The sequence below is a fragment of the Dreissena polymorpha genome, chromosome 6 (genome assembly GCF_020536995.1).
Source record: "Dreissena polymorpha isolate Duluth1 chromosome 6, UMN_Dpol_1.0, whole genome shotgun sequence".
In the NCBI taxonomy this organism is placed as follows: domain Eukaryota; kingdom Metazoa; phylum Mollusca; class Bivalvia; order Myida; family Dreissenidae; genus Dreissena; species Dreissena polymorpha.
The window spans coordinates 14,806,757-14,828,418 of NC_068360.1; the positions used below are offsets into that span (position 1 = coordinate 14,806,757).

At 33.8% G+C, this 21,662-nt stretch overlaps 1 protein-coding gene across 1 annotated transcript in view; it reads left to right on the forward strand.

Annotated features, from left to right (window-relative positions):
- LOC127835393 (glypican-5-like) overlaps positions 1–21,662 on the forward strand; it is a 104,458-nt gene that overhangs the window by 14,838 nt on the left and 67,958 nt on the right. The window contains exon 2 of the mRNA XM_052361804.1: positions 5,056–5,229. Coding sequence (XP_052217764.1) covers positions 5,056–5,229 — 174 coding nt within the window. The remainder of the gene's footprint in view (positions 1–5,055; positions 5,230–21,662) is intronic.

Genomic DNA, 21,662 nt, shown 5'->3' on the forward strand with positions numbered 1-21,662 from the left:
TTGCATTCACCTGCATGGTCCTAATTATGATTGCACATGTAAGACAATTATGTGAAGTAGTTTTCCTTAACTCATGGCAGTTTGATAAAAAAGTAAAATAGAGATAAACAAACTAAAAAAAATCAGTAAAAATTTAAGCAGCCATGAAATGCATAGATTACAATCTGGTCTTAGATTATTTTACATACTTTATGAAAGGTTCCCACAATAAATCATTCACATTTTGCTAGTTTTTTCATGAATGGTGGTCTGTGGGAGGTTGTATAACGATAATACAAGTTCTATTTATTTAACCCTTTTCCACTTAGATACGCATTTAGACGCATTTGTAGAAAGTTACATTTATTTAAATACCTTTCTTACTAAATTCAAGTTGAAAAGGCAGCAAACAGCATAAAACCTGAACAGGCTTCAAGTTACTTGCAATCTGTTCTGGTTTTATGCTGGCTGAAAGAGCCATTTTCACTTTGCTAATCTTATTTGGGAAAGGGTTAACCCTTTGAATGCTGGGAAATTTGTCATCTGCTAAAATGTCGTCTGCTGAATTTCTAAAATTAGCATTTTCTTCGATTTTTTTCAAAGAATACTATCCGAATAGCAAACAGTTTGGATCCTGATAAGACGCCACGTTCTGTGCTGCCTCATCTGGATCCAAACTGTTTGCAACGGCCTTCAAAATTCAGTTCCCGCACTGAAAGGGTTAAACTCAGTTAAGGCCAAAAGCTCTTTATAGATACACAATGTATTTGAACTCAATTAAAAGCCAAAAGCTCAGTCTATATATTTGGCTCAGGTGGAAGCCAAAGTCTGTTCTGTAACAGAAACCTTAACTATGCTCTGCATGTTCTGGAATACTGTATCCTTGCTTGATTTAAACCCATTTTTTTTAGCTATCACAATGTTAAATATGCGTGTTCATGAACATTTCCCATTTAATAACAGCCCTTGAAGTGACAATTTTTTTCCCTTTAATTTATGTAATTAAATGAGGAATATAATTTGCCGTCTACAAATTCAGGTATTAGGCAGTACAGCGAGCATTGCTAGAGCTGTGTAAGTGCTAGTTACCCAATCTTTACGACCTACAAACATGCAACAGTGATCAGTCTTTGGTTACGTTCTGGTATGAAAATGCGTAGTTTAAAATCGCTACATTTCATTATGACGGTTTATGTTTTCGGGATCATGTTCAACATTTTTTCTTGTACGATCACGCGTATTTAGTGTAGATTTCATGTTAAAGGTTGTAATTAATTGGTGAGCAAGATTGTTTGATAAGCATTGTAGCATAGCCATTAAACATTAACGTGCAATAAATATATTGGCATAGTTTGATTGATTTTGATTGCTCTCTTGTCATTCAATGGTTTTGTTAATTTTTGACACTCAAGTTTGTGTCTTAATAGACAAAGTCATTAAATAAATCAAATAAAAATACAATTAATTCAAATCATTGGCAAGAAGTTGCTTTGAAGCTTTTTTTTATATGCATAAATTACATATTAATACAATTTATGAGATTTCTTTATTTGAAAACTATGATAATTATATAATATAAACATAAAAAAAACAAAGTATGCATTTGATTCAAGTTTGTTTTGTATGCGTGCTCATTTAATATGTTATATATCTCAATAAATTTATTTATTAATGCATAATAATGTTTGTATATATTAAATTAATATGCTGTCAATCTCACTCAGAAATATGCTGGTAAAAAAACATGCATGAAATATTTAATTACGACTTACTACGATGTTTCTGTAACTTTTGATACTCAGGTAACAACCATTTTTTGAACCTACATTATCATAATTTGTATACAACCATATTGAGAGCAAATAGATAGTTTTGTACTTGTGGGTGCAGTCTTAGCGCATACAATATTTCACCAGATTCCATAAAATTTTATGATCGTAAAACACTGTGCCTCCTGCCAATGAAAATCAAATAAATTAGATATTTGTTTTCTTGTATCTGATTCCACCATATTGTTTTTTAAAAGCCTGTTGGCTTTTACCGGTAACCGCATTATGGGGGTTACACAGTACTGATATTCTACGAAGGCTTCTTGTTATGTACAACCTTTGAATATCATGGTGTGTTTCCAAAATGCAAACTTGAATGTCTATGAGATGCTCTCTGGGAAAACAAGGCTTTTGCCTAAAGTGTCTTTCCAGATTAGCCTGTGCAGTCCACACAGGCTAATTAGAGACACAATTTCTCTTTTTTTTGTTTATAAGAAGTCTCATACTTTACGCTTTTATTGATTAAAAATCAGAGAATTTCTCTACTAAACTAAAATAAAGTCTGCAGGCAGAAAGTTTTGTAAGAGTTGTGATTTTTTTTTACGCATATACATTAAGCCTAGTTTTTGCAAGAGCAGGGAACCATTATCTTTATCAGGCATTTAGAGTTTATTAACATCACACAAATGGAATGCTGATTTAGTTATCAGCCATGTTGTATATTTTTATCAGCGATTTGTTATTTGAAAAATATGATCCCTGTTTTTTGTGTTGAAAGTCTTGAACACTATAGAGATTTGAAAGAATAAACAAATTATGGCTGATATTGTTGGGAGCCTGAAACATTGTATTTCTGGAAAAATATAAATGGGCCTTGATCTGTGAAAAGGGGGTTTAATGCATGTGCGTAATGTGTCGTCACAGATTAGCCTGTGCAGTCCAATCAGGGAAGACACTCCGCTTTAAGGATATTTTGCATTTTAAGAAAGTCTCTTCTTAGCAAAAATCCAGTTAAGGCGGAATGTTTCGTCCCTGTGTGGACTCCACAGGCTAATCTGGGACGACACTTTGCGCACATGCATAAAACGCCTTTTGTAACAGAGCATTGGTCAAATAGATTAGATACAGTAGCTGAAAAATCCTAACATCTGGGAGATTCTCAAACTGTGAAATGATAACTGTATCTTATCTACATTATGTCTGCCTGTTGTGAAACAATATGTAGTAGTTTAAACATTACACATGGCGCTGAAATAAATATTGCAATATACATGTATTGAAGTATCAGCTATTTTTGGTGTAGCTGTTTGATCCAGCTTTTCACCTTAGCTGACATTTGTAAGCATAAAATGAAATTTGAATAAAAATATCCCGCCAGTAGGCCAGAATCTTTTCATAATAGAAAATGTGCAAGCTACAAACAGTTTTCACATTTACATTAATAGTCCATTGACTTGTTATTTTGTGAAGTATAGGGTAGGAAAAGGGATACTATTATACGTTTAGAAACAATATTAACTGCCTTATTCAGCATCAAACAATTTCATCTCTAATTAAAATACTTGAGGGAAAGAATTGTTTTACACTCAACTCTCGACAATAATACAGTTTGTGTGTGCCTCTTTATATTTAGAAGATTGTCAGCCGCAGGGCGTTTGTACTTAAAGGCTATGTTCTCATATTTAGTAATTGCTACCATATAGCATTCCGTTTACTAGAATATTTTATATCATATAAGTATTGTTTTCCCTATCCTGATATTAGTTTTGATAAAAATTTTGTAAATTGAATATTAAACTATTGTTCCAGCAGCAGAATCCTGACTTCACTAAAAATATTTGCATTCCAAACCGCTAGGTATCGTGGTCAGGTCGCAGTTAGTAAAAGGACCGTTATATAATATTAAAACTATCGCGTTTTCTAGGTGATCTTGAATATTATTTTGACCAGACATATCTTCAATGAAGATATTCAGCGATAAAATTATGGTATGTCAATAAAAGATCCTTAATGTTTTTTCAACAATGCCATGATAAATACTATTTTTGATTAATATGACAAGAATTGCTCCTCTGTATTCACCGATTCATTAAGCTTGGGTGCGATGATTTCCGATACTATTAATAATCAAATCAAATAACAATGTCTGACAAACCACTCAAATAGTTCTATTATAAGAAAGTGCTGATAGATATTTCAATATGTAAGGATAATTCAAGTGTGACCAGTTGACTTATATTTTTCATTTCATTTCCATTCTTATTTTGTATTTCTGTTCTGTATCTATAGATGTATGATCATTAATATCTAATAATGCGAAATAAGCCATGAATAATACACCCTGTATTTGATTTGTGTGTTATGCAGCTCACTTAACAACTGTGCAGAACGACATTCATTTTGCTTTCTTTGATATCATTGATACATGTATAACATTTATCATTCACCGACACCAACCACAATCAATGCCCTATATATTTCTTGTTTTACATAAATAATAAAAATACATGTAGATATGAGTTCTATATTGACTTAACATTTTGTTTAGATTATACAGCACTTATAAATGACAAATGCTTGGCCCTAGTATATGTTTATTTATTCAATAAAATTAATATTGTGCTACCTTCATGTTTATGATTTTAAACAGTTTTTTTTTAAACAAAATGAAAAAACTGGAGTTAGTTTTGATTAAGGAGAAAAACAGCATGATTTTAAAAAACTTTCATTGGGGAAGGCCTTTAATTATTCTCTGTTAAATAAAGTGAAAAAAACTTGATATTGCACATTTAATGAAATAAAAGTGATTTAATTGGTAACATGTTTAAAACTTATCTTTGTTGCATGGGTTGCGTGGCAACATTTCTGATTCAGTTTGCTTAGAAGTTTTCATGTAAAAGTTCTCAGTGCTTATTTTGAAAAACTTAATGGAAGATTATTAGACTTCACATGGACACTTTAATTTGTTTTGTGCATCGTTCTTTGTTATTAATTTATTGTTGTTTTGGCACGGCAACATTTGTTCATTCTGTTTGCTTCAATTTTTTTTTTGTAATTTGTATATGCTTATTTTGAAAAAAACGTTTGGAAAATTATTAGATTATACATCAACACTTAAATGTTCTATGGAGCATTGTTCATTGTTGTTTATTTATTGTTGTTTTGGCACAGCAAAATTTCTTGTTCTGTTTCCCTAGAAGTTTTATTTTAATTTTGATCTTGAATATCCTTATGAAAGATTATTGGATAATCGATCAACACTGGATTTTTTTTGGCACTATTCATTGTTGTTTTGTTGTTTTTCCAGATGAGGGTCTCAGCATCTGCTCACGAGGGTTGACGCCTCGCCAGGCCACGTGTTGCTCCAAGGAAACAGAGCCAGTATACGCGGTTGCCTCGGAAACATATGTTATGAACAATATCCGGGCGCGAAACAAGTTCCTGAAGTCGGTTGTCACCACCCATTTGCAGTATTACAGAGGTATGATTTGTGACCATCCCCTTAAAATATAGGTTTGCTTATTGGTCCATCAGTAAGACTGTCAACCACTCTCTTTTCTTTTCTTCGTGTTTAACACATTTCAATTGATCTTTGCCATAAAAAAGATCTGCAGGATTTCATAGTTGAGGAAAATCACCAGCAATATCACCTCAACTTTGCATTTAACCATACAATTTTTAACACAGTGCTTGTTAATGGTCATTCAAAGATTTTCAAAAATTTGGAAGACAAAACGATGCTGCAAAATATGGTTGTGATATATTTGGGACATTTATGGGACTGTGTATTTATATGTATGAAATATTGAATTGGACATCACCGTCTGGGGAGTGAACACTAAATTGTGCCGTTATTGAGTGGTCACATTTATATGTGGTCAGTAAAATCTTGGTTGCACTTATCATACATGAAGGTTTCAATTTGAAGCAGTGTATGACTGTACACGATCAAGCAAAATGTCAGAGAAACAAAAAAAAAATATTTTCCAATTTCTTTTAGAGAGCTAAAATGAAAAGTTACAGCAAAAAAATGCACTTTTTAATTTTGAATTCTGTAAAACAGGTAAGAAGTCTGCTGATTCATGCTGTGAAACTGACGACTTCTGAAATATTTTGTGGCAAACATAACTGTGGCAAAGGATTGTGGCATATCACAGTGGCCATTGTTTATTTTTGATTGGATAATAATTGCATCACTGGTGCTCCAGCTCTCAGTCAGTGGTGATGTTGAGTGGTAATATCAAAAATTGCTTTGGCGAGAATCCAAGAAGATGCACTGTAAAAAATTTGTATAATATACGCAATGTCTGGAAGTAAGAAGTACTAGATAATGAAGGCCTAATTGGCAACACTTTGATGGGGAAATTATCTCATTATCGCATTGTCTAGCTGTCCTGAAATATAGTACCTGGTTAAGTACATACTTAAGTGATTTATCTCCCCTATATACTCTTCTTTTCGGTATTTCATGGCACACCGTTGTTAGTTTTTACTTACCTTTTATCACATTAGAGATTTTGTTTACTAGTTTTTCGGGCTCACATTAGAGATTTTGTTTACTTGTTTTTCGGCTCACATTAGAGATTTTGTTTACTTGTTTTTCGGGCTCACATATTTGATATAGGCATGGTAATAAAATGTCTGGAAAATACACTCATATTCTTTAATTTGGTCTAAAATTGCAAATTTATGTCTTGATTGATGGAAAAGGCCTAGCCAGGAGTTATCCTGCCATGTTGGAACATTCTAATATGGCACTTCCACATGTCCACATGGTTTTAAGGCTTGCAGCGCGCCATAGTGATTGTACTTGAGCAATTATATGAGCATTGTTTTGGGAAAACAGGGCTTAATGCATATTTCAGAAAATGTAGTCATAGATAAGCTTGTGCAGTCTGCACAGGCTTATCAGGGACAACCCTTTCCACTAAAACAGATTTTTTTCTAAAAAGAGGCTTCATTTTAACAAGAAATACCATAATGTGTAAAGCATTGTCATTAATCTGGGACAACACTTTACGCACATGCATTATGCCCCATTTTGTCAGAGCAAGGCTTGTGTGCTTTGATCTTTCAATGATTCAATCCTAAAAACCAGCAATTGTTTGTTAACTTTTATAGCAGCGTCTGGCTTTTGACATGTAACAATGAAATCACTATGCTTATTTTGTAAGTAAGAGAAAAAAAAACTCTTCAATACAACTTTTAGTTGAGCAGCTCACTGCTTAACACGTGCATCTGAAGAAAAAATAAGTAAGTAATACATATTGTTCACTGGACATGTTTTTGTCTAAACTAAAATGATCTGAAATAAACAATACCAGTAGTTATTTAATTGAGGTTTTTCTCAGAAATTCTCCAAATTACCGACATGCTTTTAATGTACAAACATTTTATTAGTACGAGAACATATGAACTGAAATCAAAAGTGTTATTCTAAAGATTTTATTGTTGAGATAGAATCATATTTGTATATATTAACATATTAGTTTAATGGCAACATTCCAAGTGTTATTGATAACATTTTGGAAAGTTATTACTGCATTCAACAGATTTATTTTATGATACATTATAATATTTCGTAAAGAGTGTAGTTGCTGTAATAGTTGTTCTGGATGCTTAATCGCAAGATATAGCGATAATAAACAAAAATCCCCCAAAGTAGATCTAAGACTTACCCTGGGAAAACAGGGTTATATTAGCGTGTTCTATCTGCGCAGGCTGATCAGGGACCATCAGCTTTCTGGCTTAATTGTAGTTTTGCTAAGAAAAGCCTTCTTTAAACTAAAATCTAAGAAAAGCAGAAAGTCTTGTCCATGAATAGCCTGTGTGGACTTCACAGGCAAATCTGGGTGACACTTTAAACAAATGCAAAAAACAACTTTTCCTAGACCTGGGCTGCTCATGTATTGTGTCTGCAACTGCAAACAAGGAGAGAAAAGGAGATTGTTCAAACTGTCTGTTTAATTTATGGCCTCATAAACATGTCTTTTGATGTTTACGAAATATTAGGTGCATCCCACTAGACATTATGTAAACACTAGCTTTCAGTTGACATTGTCATCTTTCACAGAGCCATTTCCGTTCATTGAATGAAGATGCGCAAATAAATGGGAAATCCCAAAGACTGAGGCTGTTTAATTTACAAATTCTTTGCAGGTTGAATAAATATTTACCAGTCTTGTAATTTAAAGCTCTTTTACTCCATTCCATTGATATTTTATGTCTGTTTTATAAGTTGTCTAAAAAGAAGGAATTTTGCCATTTTCCTTGAGTGTTTATTGCTCACACTCTAAATATATTTTCCTAGTGTCTGTCTTTGCTTGCTAGTTAAATTAATTTATGGATAAACATGGAAATTTCCATGATTTGGAGCTTAGACATGTTTCAAGACATTATTTTGTTTGGGACCTACAGGGCCTAATGCATGTGCGTCAAGTGTCGTCCCAGATTAGCCTGTGTAGTCTGCACAGGCTAATTAGGGACAACACTTTCTGTGTAAACTGGAAGAGACTTCCGTTCAACCAAATACCTTTTAAAGAGGAAAGTGTTGTTCCTCAGATTAGCCTGTGCAGAGTGCACAGGCTAATAACAGAGGACACTACACGCACAGAGGGAGGCTCAGCTGTTTTTGAAATTATTTCATGACTTTTACATCTCAGAAAGCTTGCACAATGCATTAGTTTACAACATTGATTATTATAAAATGTTTGAAGGAAATTAAAACTTGTCTTTATATTTCATTTTCAGAGTGATTTTGGAAAACCGGAATGTCAACATCTTGATTCATGACATTTCTGTGTTATGCAATGATAATGTCACCTCATTGACGCTAAATACTTAGTCGCCATGAATAAATGTTTGAATTTTAAACCTGAATGAACTTGTTTAGGTGATGTGACTCAATCTGTTTCTGTGGAAATAAATGAATTGAGTGACAGCTGAAACAATAACAGCTATTTTTTTTCCTTCTTTATAAGGTACCGGAAAACGGCACTTTCCCAATTAGGAAAAAACTACAAATTTCACATTTGCTGTCAAAAAAGGACCAATTGAAAGTTTCTAAAATTGTTTGTTTTAAAATAAAATGCAAGATTTAGATAGTTTCCCTATGCAGCTCTATGGCCTAAACCTTAGTTAATATACATGTAATATTGACAACTTGACAACACTTAATTATCAATTTTAAAGTATTTCCGAGTAAAAATCAAATACACCAATTTCCCGATATAAAGACTTCACATCGCAAATTTTTCCAAATTTTAGGGTTTATCGTGTTAACAAAAACAATGAAAATATTATATATCATAACTACTTCAGGGATTGTTACATTTGAATACACATTACTCATAATTTATTTTACACTCACAAAACGTTTTGAGCTACATCATAAGTAGAGTACATCAATAGTTTTGTTCATTGATTATGAGAATATTTCATTCAATTACTTTAACCAACCCAAAATAAATACCTCCCTGCATGTGGTGGCGATTGATACATACATGCAACGAACTGAGTGATTCACACATATGAATGAACAAGAGTGAAGAATATTCGAACTAGGGACACTTTTATCTGAAGTGTGGGACACTTAAATGTGTCCCAAATGTTATCAAGCAAGTTTAATTGTAAAATGTTGTTACAGTGACATTCTTAAATGGTGATATCATCTTCTAAATTATTATGCCATTATCATTTGCGAAATATAATTATTAAAATAATGGATTACACTTTTAGCTTTAATTATTTTTTGGGACATAAATATCCAATTCTAAACCTGTTTGTCGCTGATTTATTACGTGTAGTCAGCCAAAACATTGAAGTTTGAAGAAGAGTTGTAATATATTATATCGTAATTTTGGCATAAGTATTTTAACATACGCTCTGCTGCAGGAAAGTTATGTTGCAGTTAATTACTATTATTACTATAGAAAAAACATCTTGACGCACATGTTATAATTAATTCTGAGTAATTCAGCGTCTGCACTTTATCATGGAGAGTTACATATGTATAAAAATGACATAAAAATTCGCATAGATTGTTCTTATGTTCCCTCATATACATTTGTGTGTAAACCATCTTAACCCTTTCCCACTAAGAAGCAAAGTGAAACTGGCTATGTGCAAACAGCATAAAACCAGAACAGCCTGCGAGTAACTTGCAGACTGTTCAGGTTTTATGCTGTTTGCTGCTCATCAATATTTAGCCTATAAAATTTGAATCTTGTTAGAATGGTCTTTAATTAAATGTAACTTTCTGAGGGACTACAAATGCGTCAAACTACGTACTAAGTAGTAAAGTGTTAATTATTATAAAAGGTCAGTTTTTGTGACGCCATTTCTATTTTAAGAAAGTCCCAGTCAACCAAGAAATATTCAAAGTATTCATTGATCAAAGTATATCACCCAGATATCAAATACTTCAATGAATCCAGCTTCTTGTTATGGCAATATTTAGAATCCACTTAATCCAATGTTGACTTCTTCACTCGTAGTTATTTGCTTTCAAATTGGGCCCACATTTTGTTGAGATTGGCTGAATCATTGGATTATATTTTTCCTCATTTATTGTCAATTGCTAGATATTTGGCTATTCTATGCTAACCCCAAGGCGGTCATGAGATATGGTGGTCTACCGTGCTAATCATATTTGTTTTGGCCGGTTTCAAACATTCATTCTATAGTTTTGATGAGGTCATACAGGAAAGTAAACACCGGCTTATTTAAATCTCAATGAAACTATTCACACCATGTTTTTGATGAGTATCCAAAATACAATTGATCCCTGGCTGTTATTTTTTACCATGTTTTTTTAAGATTTTGTATAAGTTTCCAATTTATTTATTTTTTATTACAAATTAATGTTCAAAGCAATTGATGTATGTTTTTTTGTTATTTGAATAAAATAATATTGCTGATGACAAAGTGAATTGAATTCAGTATTTAAAAGCTCAAACTTTATGAGAATGCTGTGAACATTTTTGTATGGATATTAAACTGCTTGTGTTTTACCTATAGTAATCAAATTATTGGCATCACCCTGGAGGGCGGCGACTAGTATGTAATGCATTTTTTTTCGCCTATGGGAGGAGAAGTTACTTTAGGGATCAATGTTTATATTTTTGTTTTAAGAATATCTTGCATAGTGGTGATTTTTTTGTGTAAATTAGTGTAAAAAAAAGTATTGCATTTGTGCCTATTTCATTTATTACAACATTTATTGCCAATAATGCAAAGCTTATTGTTTTAATTAATAACTGATCCACAACTGATCACAGGGGAAAGATCACAGGGACTGGGCAAATACGCGAAACTTTCTGGTTTTGTATAAAAACAAATGATGTTTTGTATAAAAACAAAACATAATCAAAATATATTTATTTTGTGTTTTTTCTAATTTGCTTATTTAGTGGAGAATCAATGTAGTACGATATTTGACGACCTATCGCGCAAGCAAGTTTATTGGAAGGCATAGTGGTACGAAAACGTACAATGTATTAGTTTATTAATAGACATATAATAACGATCGCTATACACAACTTCACCAAATAGCAGTACATAAGTGATTGTCAGCCGGAATAGCTCAGCTAGGAGAGCGTTAGACTGAAGTTTTTTACGCAACAGTCATCTTAAGGTCCCCGGTTCAATCCCGGGTTCCGGCACGAACGGAACAGTTTGGCGGCTGACAATTTTTTCAGTCAGGTTAATAAATATAATAAAGCTTTATTTTATGTAGACATTTTAAAATCCATTTCACTACAATTGGACATTTTTTATTAAAATTAGCGGATGCAACGTGGTGACAACGTTAATTAAAATTTCTTACATCACTTAAATATCTTTAAAAAAATACATGTGTTTTTATATTAACAAATAAATCTAAACAACACATCTATTATCCATTTATTTTTATGGTTGTCTATCATAGGCCTATGCCTACTACATATAGAGCGCAAAGCGCGACACGTATTATTGATTGTAACAATGAGTTGCGATAAAGGAAGCAGCTGCTTATCAAGGAGGAGCTGTGTCCCAGCAACCTGTTTCCCTAGAATCAAGCACTCCTCGGAGTTTTTTTTTAAGAACCACATATAGAGCGCGAAGCGCGACACGTATTACTATCCAGGTGGTATGGGCCCTTTAGCATTATCCGACCATTACGTCCATAGTTATCTTCCTTAGAATTTGAGAAATTTTGAAATCCTTGTTCGAAGTCTAAAATTTTCATCTGATTGTTCCCAAACTTTAACAGGTTTTTTTTATCAATAAGGACCCAACCCAAACTCTATATGAGCAATATCGGACCATAAGTCCAGAATAATGTCTCTTTGAATTTAAAAATAAAAGTGAAAAACTGCTTGGTTAGGTGATTATGTCAACATTTTTCATCAGATTCTTTCCCAACTTACAGTATCTTCATATCAATGAGCATTTTTACCTCATTTAAAATGAGAAACATCGGAACAATAAGTCCAGAATTTTTTCCAATAAATTTGACAAAATAAACAATTTCCACTTGTTTAAAAGATTTCACAACTCTCGTCTGAATCTTTCCAAACTCGTTAAGTGTTTTTATATCAGTTTTACTCGAACCCTATTGAAAATGATGAATATTGGAGCAATAAATCTACTATGATCTTTTACTGAATTCAAAGGATTGTGAAATGCAGCTTCTTTATACAATTTACATTTTTCATTCTTTCTTTTTTTTCCAAACGTTTACAGTATTTTCTTATCAATGAGTACTCAACCCCTATCGTAAATTAGCAAAGTAAGAATAAGTTCAGAATCATCTCCCTTTGAAGTTGAGAAAAATATGAAATTACGCTTACAAGATAAAACAGATTTTTTAAAACATACGCAGTTCTGTTCCATTTATGAAAACTGCACACGGATACCATTAAAAAAAGGAAACCAATGTAAATAAAACAAGGGCTGTTTGTAAAACATGCATGCCCTCCATATGGGCTGTGCGTTGTACTGGCAGCCATTGTGTGAATACGACTTTTGTCACTGTGACCTTGACCTTTGACCTAGTGACCTGAAAATCAATAGGGGTCATCTGCAAGTCACGATCAATGTACCTATGAAGTTTCATGATCCTAGGCAAAAGCGTTCTTGAGTTATCATCCGAAAATCAATTTACTATTTCCTGTCACCGTGACCTTGACCTTTGACCTTGTGACCTTAAAATCAATAGGGGTCATCTGCAAGTCATGATCAATCTACCTATGAAGTTTCATGATCCTAGGCATATGCGTTCTTGAGTTGTCATCCGGAAACCATTTTACTATTTAGGGTCACCGTGACCTTGACCTTTGACCTAATGACCTGAAAATCAATAGGTGTCATCTGCGAGTCATGATCAATCTACATATAAAGTTTCATGATCCTAGGCATATGCGTTCTTGAATTATCATCCAAAAATCATTTTACTATTTCGGGTCACCGTGACCTTGACCTTTGACCTAGTGACCTCAAAATCAATAGGGGTCATCTGTGAGTCATGATCAATCTACCCATGAAGTTTCATGATCCTAGGCGGATGCGTTCTTGAGTTATCATCTGGAAACCATTTTACTATTTCGGGTCACCGTGACCTTGACCTTTGACCTAGTGACCTGAAAATCAATAGGGGTCATCTGCAAGTCATGATCAATGTACCTATGAAGTTTCATGATCCTAGGCCCAAGCGTTCTTGAGTTATCGTCTGACAACCACCTGGTGGACGGAAGGACCGACCGACCAACATGAGCAAAGCAATATACCCCCTCTTCTTCGAAGGAGGGCATAATGAACAATGAAATATTTGGGAGTTACAACACAAAATCATAGATAATGGTTATTTGGGGGTTATAAGACAACATCATAAATAATGGTTACTTTGGGGTTATAACACAAAATCATAGATAATGGTTATACCAGTATCTTTTTCTATTTTGTTTAAATAATCGGCCAATATATTAATATTTACAGTAGAAAAAAAATTGTTCCATGTAACTTCATTGAGTGCCTTTTACACTGAAATTCTCTTTGCATCAATACTTATCTTGTTGTTATTTTTAAATAAGCAGTAGTCTTTTGATGCCAACAGGGGGCTTGAACCGTTTACCAGTGGCAGGGTTCTTGCTGGGTTAAAAATTGTGTTCGCCAACCATTTTCGCCAGTTTTTTTTTTGCCACTTTAAAAAAAAAAAAGCAATTTTGAATCATTCTATGATTTTGCCAATTGAAATATATTTAAGTAATTTTTCTAAATTGTTCGCCATTAGCGACAATTGCGAATGGCAGCGATCTCAGAGCCCTGAATGGGATGTTTGCCGAAAGGCTGTCATAACTTGATGGTGGATCTCCCCCAACAAAGATCAGAAAATAGTCTTAACCAGGTCCTGTTCAAATGTATTAAACCGCTGAACAAGTGTCTGAAACTGGCAAAAAAAACTTCTACTAAATAAATTGGTCTAAATTGGTCGTATTGATCAAGACTAGTGGTCTTACATGGTTGGTCAGAGGGGGTATAACAATGGACATATAAATTACTGCAGTCCCGCCTACTGAGTGGGTGCATGGAATTCTGTCCTTTTTTATGGGGGTTGAGCAGTGAATAGTAACAGATGACTCTATTGACCATGTTAGTCAGAGTGTGCACTTAAAGTGACCTGAAGTTCATTATACGGTAGTTAAATCGCTAGGCCAAGAATGGTAATAGCGTGGTAATTGTGACAGACGTCTGGCCGATTTTGGTATACTTGTACGACAAATGTTACTGACCTTTGTGTGGAGGTAACTATGGTAAATTTTCAAATGTGTAAGCGGTAAGCTTGGTTTCATTGTACACGATTGTAGCTATTAAGAAAATTTGAAGAATATTACTGGGTGAGAAATCAATATTAACCATTTACCATTAAGATACTTCTTTTCACGCATTTGCAGTACGTCAAATAAATATATTTAATTAAAGACCTTTCTTACTAGATTCAAGTTTTGAAGGCTTCATCTGCAACCCATAGATACTGATGGGCAGAAAACAGCAGAATACCTGAACACACTGCGAGTTACTAAACAAATCTTTAATTTAAAATTGCTCTCTTAATTTAAAAGGATCTTAGCTTATATGCTGAGTACATCTTTTCCCGGCCATTAAAACATTAAGAAAAGCCACATGGTTCTTTTACTTTGGCCAATACTTGAGGCTTCAATTTACTACAGTACTAAAACTACTATTAATAGAATTATTATAAGACGTTTTATATGAAGTCTGTTGTGAAATTATGACATCATAACCGCAGTATTTGAGTAGGCCTTACATTTCACTTCAAAAGATCACATCTCGAAATACACCCTTGGCTTTGGATTTGTTCAATTGGCAAATGCAATTATATGCCCATTTGGTCATTTTACCACATGAAGTGGTATCAAGTAGAGTTTGAAGTGCTTGTAATGTCCTGTATTATTCAAACGGAGTACTGTATTTTGGTGATTCATAACAAAGTCATACTAAAGCAGCCCTGTCATTGCTTTTTTTGCCCCACGAAGAATTCTGTTTATTCAAGCACTCCACTTGTTTTATTAGTACAGTATGAATGGACTTTTAATTTTAAACACTTTCGTCCTAACTGACATCCTAGTTACCACACATTTGATATGACAATTAGTCATCTGCCTATTTATCTGCTTTCTTAACATGTGACTATGTTTCACTATGAAAGAAATCATTTTGCCCAATTGGTGCATAAAGGTACCATGTACCTTCTTATTTCAATGTAACATGGTACCTTTTTGCACCAAGGGGGCGATTTGGTCATTGGTTGGAATAACGGAGAGTTGGAATAACGAAGAATGTTTTAGTCATAATTAAAAAGTTCACACATTTCAAAATCATTTATATATTTGTAGGAATAAAATTTTGTGGTAAAAAAAAAGACTTTTTGTAAACATGTAAATTGGTTGACTTTTGATAAATGATAAAAAAAGAGCAATTTGCATCGGCCATGTCCCATGTGTTTGTGTTAAAGTTGTGGATTGGTCAACCATCAAAATCCACAAAATTCATGTCCCAGAAATAATAACAATTTTACAGTTTATGAGTTATTGTACATCAATTATGCCTACGCAAGTTTTATCTAGTTCACAGTCTACCACCTATTTTTTATGCATCAACCCGAGCTGTTTTACAATCACACCTTATTGTATGGCCTGTCCTATGATAAAATGCCCTGTTTGCACAGCGAGATAAACTGATAACAAACAAAATTATTCATGGGCGTAACGATAAATCATATTATCAATGTTATATGATATAATTTTTGTGAAATAAGATTCCTGATGTTGATAGCACATATGTTAGCACACTGCAGAAAAGTAAATTATGTAATAAATATGTTTTATGATGATAGAGAAGCGTTAATGGATGATTGTCACACTTTATGCAGCGCTTTTAAACGACTGTTTTGCATTCTTGAGGTATTTAGTGTTAAACGCTTGGCTTTAATGGGCAAGATAATGGTCTCCTTTTTTATTCTTGTTGAATATTTTTAAATATTAAATACGTGATATGGCATTATTTAGTGATGTTATTAAGACTGATAATATAATGGGTGGCGCCAAAATTTGAATGGATGATAATTTGGCTTAATGTTACAATAAGTTTACAAAGTAAAAACGGAAAAGATTACTGGTCCTTACCATGACCCTAGGAGCATCAAAGCGCCCCTTAGTTTTATGGAAATTATAGAGTTATAAAGTGCCCCTTAGTTTTATGGAAATTATAGAGTTATAAGGTGCCCCTGAGTGTATTGAAATTATAGAGTTATAAAGTGCCCCTGAGTGTATTGAAATTATAGAGTTATAAAGTGCCCCCTAGTTTTATGGAAATTATAGAGTTATAAAGTGCCCCTGAGTGTATTGAAATTAAAGAGTTATAAAGTGCCCCTGAGTGTATTGAAATTAAAGAGTTATTAGCATGTGGACAGACAAAAGCATTGCAAACAAATCAAGTAGGCAACAAATAAAAGAAAATTGAGCATTCCTAACTAAATTTGGTTTTAAATTATACATAAAACTTGATTTTTGAAAGGTTTGTTAAAATGCAGAACATGTTCTGAGATTTTCTTTTCCAATGCCAGAAAGTAAAGCATAACATCTGCATTTACATCTAAGTGAATTTCGTCTTCAAATGTAAATTTAAATGAATAGTGCACCTGTTAGCTTTGATCTGTTTAACTTTGTAGTTATGTGTCCAGGGCCCTCGTTTGGCTGTATTTTGAGCCGATATTCGGCCCCATTGCTCCCTTAAAATAGTATACTTTTTCCCCTATTTTAGCTAAAAATTCCCCCTCCCCTTTTGATGTGTTTGTTGTCCCAAAATAAAACTTAAAATTTAAGGGAAGACCTTTTTTACAAACTAAATTCAAGTTTTAAAGGCTTCATTTCCAACCCTTAGATACTCATGAGCAGCAAACAGCATAAAACCTGAACAGACTGGGAGTTACTCCTCGCAGGCTGTTCTGTTTTAATGGTGTTTGCACATAGCAATTTTCACTTTGCCTCTGAATGGGAAAATTCCAGGATTGCCAAACAAACACCTTATTAAGTATTGGGCCGAATAAGTTGGACAAAAAAATATAAAAATCTTCTCAAGGACTCTTGTAATAAAAAAAAAACGCATTCCCATTTCTGCAGAATACGTCCCATTGGTCTGATGCAGACCTTATCAGCAATCATATTGTGGCCAAACCCTGTGGGAAATCAACGTGAGAGAACACGTTTAATCGTCATCTTGCAAGCATGCCTGATTTAAGACACCATGAACAAAATTCCATTTATTGCGTACAAGTAATTTCGTCGATGCCCCATACTTATTGAATGCAATCATTTACTGGCAACAAAACAGTCGTTTTTGGTCTCTTTTCGGGGTTTAAGTGTCAAATTTATGTACCTTCTTTACATTTCTATTTCAGATACAATATGTGTACACTGATTTTTGGAGAATGTGAGAGATCTCATTTATTAGTCACAGAAGTTTTTGTACTGAGATTATTTCCGAACAATGCCTCTGTCATTAACTTACTGATTGCACCATTTGTACTGCATCATGGTCAATACATGAATGTCAATAATAATGTCTGTCACCATCATATGCTTGTTAATACAAAAAGGAACCATTGGATAAATTTATTTTGAATTGTAATAACTTTTAATGCCCCCAGTAGGGTGGCATATAGCAGTTGAACTGACTCCGTCCATCAGTCTGTCCGTCCGTCAGTCCGTCCGTCCGAAAACTTTAACATTGCCCATAAATATTGCAATTTTGTAGATAGCAACCTGATATTTGGCATGCATGTGTATCTCATGGAGCTGCACATTTTGAGTGGTGAAAGGTCATGGTCATCCTTCAAGGTCAAAGGTCAAATATATGTCTTCAAAGCGGCGCAGTAGGGGTCATTGTGTTTCTGACAAACACATCTCTTGTTTGTTCCTTAAGATAATCCTTTTTTAGCTCACCTGATTGCTCAGGTGAGCTTTTGTGACTGGTCTTTGTCCATCGTCCGTCCGTCGTCCGACCACATTTGTTCGTAAACACTCTAGAGGCCACATTTATTGTCCGATGTTCATGAAACTTGGTCAGAAGCTTTGTCCTAATGAATTCTAGGTCGAGTTCGAAACTGGGTCGTGCCGGGTCAAAAACTAGGTCACTAGGTCAAAAAAAGAAAAAAACTGTAGAAGTCACATTTCATGCCCAATCTTCATGTAACTTTGTCAAAATGTTTGTCTTAATGATATATTGGTTGAGTTCAAAAGTGGTTCCGGTCCGTTGAAAAACATGGCCGCCAGTGGGCGGGGCAGTTTTCCTTATTTGGCTATAGAGAAACCTTATAAACACTCTAGAAGTCACATTTTTTGCCCAATCATCATGAAAGTTGGTCAAAACATTGTTTTTATTGATATCTCGGACAAGTGCGAAAATGGTCCAGATCAGTGAAAAATATGGCCGCCAGTGGGCGGGGCATTTTTCTCTATACATGTATGTATATAGTGAAAACATGTGAACACTCTAGAAGTCACATTTTTGGTCCAATTTTCATGAAATTTGGTTAGAACATTTGTTTCTTTGATATGAGAGTTGTGTTCGAAAATGGTTCCAGTCAGTTGAATAACATGGCTGCCGGGGGGGGGGGCAGTTTTCCTTATTTGGCTATAGAGAAACCTTGTAAACACTCTAGAAGTCACAATTTTTGCCCAATCATGATGAAAGTTGGTTAAAACATTGGTTTTATTGATATCTTGGACGAGTACGAAAATGGTCCAGATCGGTGAAAAAACATGGCCGCCAGTGGGCGGGGCATTTTTCTCTAAATGTATATAGTGAAACATGTGAACACTCTAGAAGTCACATTTTTTGGCCCAATTTTCATGAAATTTGGTCAAAACATTTGTTTCCTTGATATGAGAATTGAGTTCGAAAATGGTTCCGGTTAGTTGAATAACATGGCTGCCAGGGGGGGGGGGGGGGGCAGTTTTCTCATATTTATATAGTAAAAAAAGCTTGTGAACACTCTAGAAGTCACATTTTTTGCCCAATCATCATGAAACTTGGTGAAAAGATTGGTTTTATATATATCACATAATTAATGCCATAATTATTGCCTTTAGATTATCCAAATTTTCATTATATTATACAAAATCCTTGAAAACACTCTAGAGGTCACAATTTTGTGTCATAATATTTATTTTTGTAAGCAAAGTTTGATGTTTGTAAGGGGGGTCAACTCAAAATATAGGTCACTAGGTCAAATCTTACAATCACAAAATCACTTCATCATGCCAGAGTTTTGGTTCAATAATGATGAAACTTGACCAGGATGTTTGTCTGGACAATATCGAGGTCAAGTTTGACGTTTAGTAAAGATTGAATGAACCGACTCCTCTCAGGTGAGCGAACTAGGGCCATCTTGGCCCTCTTGTTTTAAAATAATCATTGTTGTAGGAAAATTTATTTAAAGTTTATAATAATTATATTGTTGGTACTCAAATACAGAATAAAAAATAAAGAACAATTATTTTCAAAATAATTATCAGCAACATTTAAAAACTTTCCATGTAAATTTCCAAAATGAAAGATCATAATAATTATATTGTTGTTACTCAAATACAGAATAAAAAATAAATTACAATTATTTTCAAAATAATTATCAGCAACATTTTTTTTTGCGTGTTCCATTTTTCAAACAAGTGTGGTATATACATGTACAACTATTTGTCATTTTGGGAAAGAGAATTAAAAACAGGATGTAAATGGGAATTAATATGAAAAGTATAATCATATCTCTGATGCCCGTTTGTATATTTGGATACTAGAACCCCTTGCACTTTTTTCTCTAAGCTTGTATTATTATGCATTTATTGAATGAAAATATCATTATGATCAAATTTCTCTTTCAAACTGAATACATACTTGCCATATGACTACTATAATAACCCTTTTCCACCTGGAAACCTATTTTGACACATTTGTAGTCCCATAGAAAGTTTAATTTAATTAAAGATCTCTCTTCCTGGATTCAAGTTTAAAAGGCTTCATTTCCAACCTTTAGATACTGATGAGCAGCAAACAGCATAAAACCTGAACAGTCTGAGAGTTACTCGCAGGCTGTTCTGGTTTTATGCTGTTTGCACATAGCCATTTTCACTTTGCTTCTGAGTGGGAAATGGTTAACTTGTGAAAGAGGAAATTTATGTCAGCAGAATAATGCACAATTTGATATGTCTAGCACTTTTTGTGTGAAAATTTGTCCGATTTCAAAACAGTCTGGCTTTGCTAGGCCACTGACAGGGTAAATTACATATTTGTCATTCCTTTTCAGAAAAAGTAATGGATTCCTTGATATAACATATTGCTTACACAATAATCTAGTGTGAATGTTAGTTTAAAAACATGTTTGCATTGTGTAAGGATGTATAAAGATGTATTTTAGTTCTAATGCTCAATATGGCGTGCTCTTATTTTACTGTCATTATATTCATTCTTTTGTTCTAAATTGTTTTCCGTTTTATGAATTATGAGCTAGTAATAAGTCAACAAAGCATGATGATGTAAGTGAAATAATGTGTTATGAATGAGTATCAACTATATTGTTAGTTTTTGTTTTAAAAAATGTAGAAAATATGGGAATGTATGTATATATACTTTAAATCTGCATGTAATTTGTAATTAAATAATAGTGCAGTATACCAAATGATTGTTAACAGCAAAATCCAGCCAAGTTGAAAGTCCCCATGTGGTAGATGGAAAATATTTTTTGAGAACTACTTGATTGATCAAGTGAGTTAAACTGGTTTATGGGGGGAGCACTTGATTTGTTTCACTGGGTTTGATGCTAAGATGTGCTCCATTGGAAGTCTGGAATAAAATCAAGTGCAAAGAACTTGAAGATATCCTCATTTCATTGTGGAAATAATTGCTTAATAATTTACCTGTAGGTAGTTAGCACACATGGGAGGGTGTTTTCATCAAGCCTGGAAGCTTGATACTAGTTTAATTAAACAACACTACCTAGCCTGAAATTGTATCACATAATAAACGTGCAGTGCCTTTGGAAATGGTCATTCAGCCCTGTGTTTGCTTTGCAGTTTCAGCACAAAAGATTTTGCTTTTTCTGTACATGTTGCTGTCAATATCTTTGAAAGTATTCTTGCTCAATTAGGAAACATCATGGAAGAGTTAAAGCATGTTAGTACCCAGTGAATAAATAAGGCTCATCACTAAGATCCGTTTTCATTACATGAAAGCTCTTACCATACTTACGTCATGTCTCATCATGCAAAAAGCTGGGCTCACACAGCTTTCTTCTTGAATGATTTCCTCTTATTATGATTTTTAGCTCACCTGAGAACGAAGTCACTGTAGGGACAGCAG